The 10,458-nt window shown below is 20.5% G+C and overlaps 2 protein-coding genes across 2 annotated transcripts; one reads left to right on the top strand and one right to left on the bottom strand.

Moving 5' to 3' along the window:
• Nucleotides 1-121: 121 nt before the first annotated feature.
• PGSY75_0422600 (hypothetical protein) lies at nt 122-544 on the top strand (the record flags this gene model as incomplete). Its single annotated transcript, XM_018784268.1, has 1 exon — nt 122-544. The coding sequence occupies one exon, from the start codon at nt 122-124 to the stop codon at nt 542-544; it is 423 nt and encodes a 140-aa protein (XP_018643430.1).
• A 582-nt stretch (nt 545-1,126) lies between these two features.
• PGSY75_0422500 (putative pre-mRNA-splicing helicase BRR2) lies at nt 1,127-9,583 on the bottom strand (the record flags this gene model as incomplete). Its single annotated transcript, XM_018784267.1, has 1 exon — nt 1,127-9,583. One exon carries the CDS (start codon nt 9,581-9,583, stop codon nt 1,127-1,129), a length of 8,457 nt encoding a protein of 2,818 aa, XP_018643429.1.
• Between the last annotated feature and the right edge of the window lie 875 nt (nt 9,584-10,458).

The following is a 10,458-nucleotide window of genomic DNA, read 5'->3' as shown; positions in this document are numbered from 1 at the left end:
GAAAAAATTATGTTTTTTAATAATATTCTTTTTTTTTTTTTAATGTGATATTATCCTATATAAATATATATATATATATATATATATATATACATATACATATTTATTATTTTTTTTAAGTATGGGACTAGCGGCAGATTATTCCAAATTAAGTGACATGATTTATGAGGTACAAGATTCCCCATCTTTGTACAGTAAAGAAAAATATTATACTCAAAAACAAAATGATAAATTTTATGATATAAAAAGATTTATGTGTTTAGGAAGTACTATCAGAGATAATGATAATTTATATGATATGGATAAAATATTAACAGAAGGACATAAGAAATGTCATAAGACATTGAAAGATACATTTAATGTAATTGGTTATAAGTATTGTACTACTAATAATAGTGATAATATAAAATTCGCTAAACTATTTTATGATAATTATTCCAACTTGTTTTATTGTATGCACTTACATAATGATGCTAAAAAATGCAATTCGTTATTTAAACATTTTTATGAAACTATCAATTATGATACGATAAATAAAAAGTGAATATTATTATTTATTAAAGAATATATAAATTTTAGGCATATAATTTTTATTATTATTTTTATGTATATTTCTTTGTCTCACTAGAATATAATTCAATCGTTTAAGGATATATACATATATATTATATATATATAATATATATGTATCATAAAGGATGACAACATCATTTTTTTTCTCTTTTTTTTTTTTTTTTTTGTATATATTAAATATGAACAATATATATATTATTGGAACTTATTTTTTTGTTTAAAAAAAAAAGGATTTGTAAACATAAAAAATTCTTCTTTTTTATATTAAATGAATGAGTTTATATAAAAAATTAAATAAATAAATAAATAAATATATATATATATATATATATATATATATATTATATCAATTTGATTAATATACACATTTAGTAATAAATATTTTTCAAATTAGCCTGTCTTTCAGCTAGCCAAATTGAATAGTTAGCTAAATTACTAATTAAAAAAAAAAAAAAAAAAAAAAAATATAAATAAATAAATAATATATAAATAAATAAACATAATATATATATATATATATATATATTTTATTTTAATATATTTGTGCTGCTTTTTACTCCTCCACGGTTATCTTAAATTCGTACTCCTGGTCACAACCAACATAAGAATCGTTGACCACATAAATTACCACGTCATAAGTATTTGGCTTATCAGGTAATTCAAAATTAATTTTTATATTATTGATACTTTTCAATAAAGACAATTTTTTGATTGATAAAAGTAAATTCATTTTTTTAATTCCAATAACAATCCACCACATTTCTTCTTTTTCAAATGGTAAATAAAGTGAGTGTGCAAAATTCACAGCATCATCTGTTAAATCTCTTTCTATGATTAAATTAAGCTGTGCAATTTCATTAACTTTATAAGATTTATCAAGATCTATTTCATATTGTACTTCTATAATTGGAAAAATATTACAAACATTTGCGATTTCACTTCTTTGTTTTTCATTTAAATGTTTTAATAAAATATCTCTAGTTTCATCTTCAGCATTTATTAAATCATACACATCAGATATTTCTAAATCATTTGCTTGTTTAATTAAATGTTCATTAAAATGTGGTAACTGATATAAATTCGATTGATCAGTACTCTTCATACTTTGGGTTAGCATTTGTGATACCTCCATAACAAATAAACAAAAATTTAAAATATTATTACTACTAATAACATCAATTAAAGAATTGATCAATTTATATGCTTTTAATAATACATTTTTTGTTTCTTGTATATAATTAAGTGGTAAATTATATCTATGAATATGTGCTTGTAAAAGTATAAAAGCTTTTAAATGAGATGTAAAATAAATAGGTACTGTCATAAATTGTAATAAATTAATATATTGATCTTTTTTATATTCTTCTGATTTGATATCATTATTTATATTATCTTCAATATTTCCATTTTTTAACACATTTTCATTATTGATAGAAAGTTTTAAAAATTCATATGTTACTTGTATATTACATGCTTGAGAAATTTTTAAACATAGATATATATCATAATTATATATTTTTAATATGTCATTAAAAATATTAGATAGACATAATATTTCAAAAATTTTTGATTTCTTTAATGTTTTTAAAGATAATACATATTGATTAAAAAAATGAATAATATGATAATCTAAATTATAAAATGAAGATATAATACCCAGATTCATTGGTTTGATATCCATAGTTTGTTCTTCTATATTTATGCAATTAGCAAATGATAATATTTCCATATTATTTTCTATAAGTTCTGATAAATAATCTGATATATGTTCATTCGATATACCTTTTAATCCATAATAATTAGGATTTTTTTTTATACGTCTATAAAAGAAAGACCATGTTAACCAATCGATAGCATCTTGATAATTTTCAATAGTACTCATAACTATTTCATTATTTAAGAAATTAGGTAAACTATCTTCAATATTCGATTCGACAGTTAATGGTTCATATATAAAATTTTTATAATATTCTTTTTTTGTTATATATGTATATATATATACAAAAGATTTTGTATCTTCATTTTGTCTTCCAGCATAACTTATCATTTCTAAAATATTTTGTATGCTATAATCTTCTTCTTTATTGTTATGAAAATGTGTTATAATAGTATCTAATATAATAACAGTATTAGCATACACATTTAAACTGTATACATAATCATAAGAAACGATTAATATTTGTATTGTTTTTTTATCAAATAATATTTCCACAATTTTTTTTTCAGTATCTGTCATATTATTATGTAAATAGCAAATACCTTGTCTCATACATTGTTTTAACATTTTATCACTTATATAATCAAATATATGTTCATTTGGATTATTTATATAATTAGAATGTTTTCCATTATTATTAAATATATTACTACAACGACTACTATTACTATTATTATTATTATTATTACTATTATTATTATGATCATTCATATCAACACCTATTTTATTCTCTCTTGTATCCTTATTGTTAATATCATCCATGTTGGATATATTCAAATTAATCATATGATTAATATTTTTAGCCAATTCTTCTTCACTTATATTATTATGTAAATCATTACTATTAAGTGTGCCCCAATTGTATACATTTTTTGGTGTCATACCATCATTCGAATTGTTGTTATTTATTAAATCATTCGTGTCATTCTCATTACTAATATTATCATTCTTGTTATAAGAGAACAAATTGGATATCCACCCTCCTGTTTTTTTCTTCTCTTTGGATTGATTATTATGATCATTCTGATCAGCATGATATGTATCAGAAGAATATTTATTATGTGTACTATATTTATGATTTTCTAAATTTTCAAAATGAGAAAAATATTTAAAATTATCATTATAAGCAGAAAGAATCAAATCCAATGCCAATGTTTTACACATTTTTTGATCAGTTACAAAAATAATAACATTTTGCATTTTTTTTTTTTTGTTTGTATTATTTAATTTTCTTATATTTTGATACACTTGTCTTTGCATGGATATATATCTATTTTGTTTATTCATAATATTAACTGCATGTAAATATATTTCAATAGGTATATCTCTAACTGTTGATAAAAAGTTATAATAATCATTTTTTTTACATCCAATCCATTCAGCGAAATCTTTTGAATTATATAAAGAACAGCTAGATAAACATAATATTCTATTTAATCCTATATAATCATATATATTATCAATAGAAAAATTTTGTAATTTATTTATATTTTCCAAAAAATTTTTATTCATATTTTCTTTATTTAATATGGACATAATGAAATTATCATCATCATTATTATGATGATGTTCATTGTGTTGATTTTTTTTTTCTGATTTATTTAAATTTAATTGTGTTGTTATATATCTTATTCTACTTATGACTATTTCCATAATACCTCCTTGTGTTGTATCTAACAATTCCATATGATCAAATATATAAAAAGAAACATTTTGTAGTATTTTTTTCCTTCTCCATTTTTTTGATATATTATCATAATTAGATGGATTTGATAAAATAATATGATGTGTTTGTAATAGTTTCATATCTATTTGTATATCTCCTGTTAGTATACACATTTTTAAATTAAATATTTTTTTAAGAGTTTGCCAATTTTTATATGTTTTTATGATTACATCATCTAATGGTGCAATATAGACAATTTTTATGAGATCTACTAAATTATTATTATATATAAGATCTGATAATTTTTTATCATTAATAATTTTATAAACATCTTTATCATTTTTAATATATGTTTTGATATAATTAAATAAGCAATCTAAGAATTTCAAGATTTTTATAATACCTAATTCAGCTGGAATTAAATAATGTTTTGAATTGGAGCTAGCTATTAATACATTTCCATTATTTTCAAAAACAGATGGAAATATTTGTGTATGTATGGAATTAAAATAATGTAGATTTCTTATATTATTAAAAAAGTTTTGACCTTTTTCATATTTTATTGAGTGTATTGGCAAGGGTTGTAAATCTAATAATTGTGTAGAATAAAAATTTGGAGGAGGTAAAATTAAATCTTTTAGATATAAATTTATGGTAGCTTCACAATCTAACCAGTTATCAGAAATAACTTTAACAATATAGAAAGGGTTATCATTTATTGGAAGAAAAAAGGTTAACATATGATCATCTAAAAGATCAGCAGGGTTATACACACTATTATTACTATTATTATTATTGTTTGATGTGGATGTTTTATTTTTACTATTGTTCACATTAAATATATCATTTTTATAATTCTTTTTAAGGGTAAATAAATCATAATGTAATATATTTTCATTAGATATATCAAAAACAAAAACCCAGAATAACATATAATATCCATGATATTTATAATTATATATAAAATCTGGTGATATATTTAAATCTACTTTTAATATTTTATGATTTATTGGTTGTATATATGCATTTAATTCTAATTTTGGAAAGTGATGTACTAATTTATAAATATTTTTTGCAATTTTTTTATTTTTAAAAATAGTTATATATTCATTTAAATTCATTGTTAAATAATTTTTAAAAGAAATATTTTTCTTCTCAATCATACGTATAAGATCTGGACTTAATAATCCAAATTGTCTTAATGGAGTCATAGTACTCCACATTCTTCTTTCAATCATTTTACAAAATTTTAGAGTTAATTTAATTAAATTATATGAATTTTTTTTTAAAGAGATTTCAAAGAATGATCTAAATATTCGTAATGCATTTTGATGTATATATAACATATCTGCATTTATAATATAACCATTTAATATTATATTTGATAAATATAATTGTAATAATATATTTATTTTAGTATATGGAATATTTATAGATTCTTTAACTGGTATAGGTAATTTTTCAATTAAAATTGATAATTCTGTTTTTTCTTCATCTCTTATATAAATATTTTTAAATTCATCACTCATAGTAAATATTTTAAGTAAATCAATTTCATTTGTATATTTATTTAATTTTTTATTATATATATCTATAGATTTATAATCTACATAATAATAGCTACTAATTTTTCCTATATAAGTACTACTAACACTATTTAATTTTTTATTATATTTTATTAAATCATATTTTTCTAGAATAACAAAACAAGAATATATTATGTTATACATTTTTTTTTTTATTTTTTCCATAAATTTATTATATTTGCAATTATTTTTTAAACTATGCAAATAATCCCACAAACTATTATTATCATCATCATCATCACCATCATTATTATTATTACTATTATTACTATTATCATTCTTGTTGTTGTTGATGATGATTTTATTTTTGTTTGCTTTATTTTTGATATTTAAAATATCTTTAAATTGATCAATACTTTTTATTTGATCATTACTATTAATATGAATACCATATAATGTAGGAGTTTTCAACATACGTATATACATATATGTACGTTCCAACCAGTTAATAGCATCATCCATATTTTGAATATTTTTTAAAACAATTTCTGCATTAATAATATTAACAATATTATGAAGTAATGTTGATTCAATAGATAATTGTTCATTGTTTAAAGATAAATATAATTGTAAATTTTTATGTTCTGTTATAATAATAGCTTTTCCACTTTTATCATATTGGGGTCTACCTGAACGTCCAACCATTTGTAATATATCCATACTAGATAATTCATCAAAATCACCTATATTAATATTATATACACTTGTTCCTTTTATAATAACTGTATGTGCAGGTAAATTAATACCCCATGCTAATGTGCTCGTACTAACCAATACTTGAATATGTCTATCAGAAAATAAATCTTCAACTAATTTTCTATCTAATCTTTTTAATCCTGCATGATGTATTCCAAATCCAAATGGTAATATCTCTTTTAATTCTTCATTTATTACATGTTCTTTTTCTGATAATAATATCTCACTAGATATTTTCTTATCCATTAAAAACTTACATAAATTATCGCTCTTCATAAATCTATCAATTAATAATTTTGCTGTTCTATATGTTTCTTTTCTACTATGAACAAATATTAATATCTGATTTTTACCAGCTTCCTCAAATACTTTCTCATACGTTATATCATTCATAAGACCATATTTCTTAATTCCTTTCTTTTCTTTTATACCTATATAATGTTGTTCTAGTTGAACTGGTCTAAAGGAATGATCAAAATAAAATATGCCTTTTTCTATATGAGCTCTTAAAAATATGCCAACATCTTCATAATTTGGTAGCGTAGCAGATAATCCAACTAATCGAATCTTTTTCTTTCTAATAGATATATGGTTGGAGTCAGATTTGTTCTCTCGATTGGCATGAACACCATCATCATACACATTAATATTATTATTATTATGATGATGATCACCTTCTGATGAACCATATGTTACACCACTCATATCATAAACCATGGTGTTATCTATATATCTATTTAAACGAGCTATTATACTCTCTAAAACATTTCCTCGTATCTCATTCAATAAATGTATTTCATCAAATATAATTAATTTTATTTTATGTAATAATATTTTTTCATTCCATTTTCTACTAATAACATCAAATTTTTCAGGGGTCATCACAATAATTTGACTATCATCTAATTCTTTACTACTTAAATTTACATCACCTGTTAATTCACTCACTTTTATATTCAAACACTTAAGTCTTAGATTAAATGATTGCACTTGTTCAGTTACTAAGGCTTTCATAGGTGATATATATACAATCTTAAAGCCTTTTCTATCAATATCTCCACTTTTTAAACGATATGAATTAATAACATTCAAAATACATAATAAAGCAATATTAGTCTTACCAGAGCCTGTAGGAGCACATATTAACATATTCTCTTCATATTTATTAAATGCTATATCATATACTTTAGATTGTATTGGATTTAATTTATTTATATTAACACAAGAAAATACTTCATGTGCCCATTCTGGTAATTCATTTATATGTATCAATTTTATATCTTCTGCACATGTATAATAATTTATTTTATTATTTTTTGTTTTTTTCACACCATCCATTTTATTATTTTTCATACTACTAATAATTATTTCATCATAATCTTTTTTTTCTATTCTTTTACTTTCAGGTGGTAATATCACTTCTTTATTAAAAAATATATCTTTATTCTTTTCTTTTGTTTCTAGTTTTTCTAGGTCGATAAATTTATATTTCATATTATTATAAAAACGTTTTTTTTCATTATCATCTTTCTCTGACTCACCATCAATATCATTATCTTTTGTTTTTTTGGACCTTTTTACCTTCGACTTTTTTTTCAATCTATTAGTATCATCATCATGTGTATGTGTATATGTATTCACATTTGAGTCTTCTCCTTGTGAATCGCTATTATACAATTTTGTAGATTCATAATAATTATCATCATTATCATTATCATTATCATCACCATCATCATCATCATCATCATCATTTTCATCATTATCATCATTGCCATCATTAGATTCCTTTTCCTCCTCATCATGTATATATGTATAATCAGACATGCTACTTTTTTTACTATAATCATTTTTTTTTTTTTTTCCTAATAAATTATCAGCTTCTTTTCTAATTATTTTACTATATTCATTCTGCTTATTCTTTCTCACATTTTTATAGTTACATAATTCATCTAATATATCTTGTCCTTCTTCTGTCTTTTTCATCTCATTCTTTATTTCTTCTTTTTCTTCTTCAGTTTGTGCCTGACCAAGCAAGGTGCAATAATATATTTTCCATCTATTTTTTATTAACACCCTAGCAATATTAAAATTTTCATATTTTAATATATGCATTAATTTATTTTCACTTTCTTGTATATCATATATATTTAAAACATTTAACACTTCCTTTTCTTTATCTAAGCATAAAGAAGGATCAGGAAATATTTTATTTAATTCTCTTTGTAACCAATGTGAATCAATTACATTAATATTCAATTCATCATTATCTTTAATATTATTATTATTATTTTCTTCTTCATAATATAAATTCTTATTTGTATTTTTTAAACTTAAATAATTCTCGTATTTTTTATTTTTTTTATCATAACTTTTGAGATGGTTTATTTGGTTACGTTTCTTTTTCTTTTTTCGTCTCACATTATTATTAATATTATTGTTATCATCATCATCATCATCACCATTAATATTATTATTGTCATCATCATTTTCATCTTCACTTTCATCTTCATTGTCATTTTCATTTTCATTTCCATCTTCACTTTCATCTTCATCTTCATCTTCATCTTCATTATCATCTTCATCTTCACTTCCACTTTGATTATCATCACTACCATCTTGTAATTCCATTGTCTGCTCACCATTCATATATTCCCTCGTATTTCTTCCTATATTAAAATAATCATCGTCTTCTTCAAAAATAACAGCAACACCCTCCTCATTTTCTATATATTCTCCTTCTTCTTGTTTATTAAAATCATATATTTCTTTTGACAAATTATTTATTTCAATAAATACTTCATCACTTATATTTATTTCGAGTTGACTTTCCACTTGTTTCTTTTTCTCTTCATTATTTAATTCTTCATTTTTTAAAATATATAATATCTCGTTACATGCACTATTAATTATATCTCCAGTATTATCACCTAATAGATATCTAATTTTACTCATAAGCTTTGTATATATTTCTTCTGTATGTTTAGTTGATGGTTTATATAAAAAGATATCTTCAATATTTACGTTTAATACACTTTTTTCTTTATGACGAATTTTTTTACTTGATCTTCTATTATATTTATCATCATCAAAAAGATCTTTTCTTTTATATCTATTTATATTCACTTCATTATTATTATTATTATTACTATCTCTTATTAACATAATATTATTCTTATTATTATTATATTCAACTTTATCACCCATCTTATATTTTAATCTTCCTACTAAACTTTCACTTTCACCTGTGGGTTCTTTGTTACTAGATATTGGTCCATCTCTTTGTAACACCAAATTAGAGTTCATACGATATTCGAATCGTTTAAATTTCTCATATTCCTCAGCCATCTTTTTAAAATACTTATGCTGTATCTTTTATAACTTTAGAGCTAATTATATATATATATATCAATATGTTTCTATAATGGTGCTATATATATTTCTCTTCTATAAATAGTTTTTTATATAATTATATATATTATATATTTTTTTTTTTATTTTTATTATCCTTCATTTGTTAAACAACAATAAGGAAAAAATTAAAAAAATAAAAAAAATAAATAAATAAATATATATATATTTTGGAGATCAAATAAAATTTCCTTTATATGATAATTTAGAAATATAATATAATCTTCTAACAATTATTATATAATATTTATACATATAAATAAATATATATATATATATATATTATATATATATATATTACATATTGATAGAAATGATTATATATTTTATGATACTTTTATAAGAAAAGTATTTATTTATATAAAGGTAAAAATATAATCATAATTACTTCATATTATCATAATCTTTCAATTAATTTAAAAAAATAAAAGGAAACAATAAGTCACATATATTATATATATATATATATATATATTAAAATAATTATTTTCTATGTAAAAAAAAAAAAATAATTATAAATAAAAAATATATATATATTATAATATATATGCATACCGCATATTATATAAATGAAGTAAAAAAAAAAAAAAAAAAAAAAAAAATTATACATATATATATTATTATATATATATTATATATATATATATTTACATTTAAGATTATAAATATATATGTTTTCTTTGGATATCATAATAATTTTCTTTATATCTTTCTTTTTTTTTTTTTTTTTTAATAAGAAATGGAAACATTATAAATATATTATAATATATATATTTATTTATTTTCATAAATTTTGAACATAATTCATTTAT

Source organism: Plasmodium gaboni, chromosome 4 (assembly GCF_001602025.1).
Source record: "Plasmodium gaboni strain SY75 chromosome 4, whole genome shotgun sequence".
Taxonomy (NCBI): Eukaryota; Apicomplexa; class Aconoidasida; order Haemosporida; family Plasmodiidae; genus Plasmodium; species Plasmodium gaboni.
Note: the sequence above shows the minus strand (reverse complement) of the source record. Positions and strands in the feature narration are given on the sequence as shown.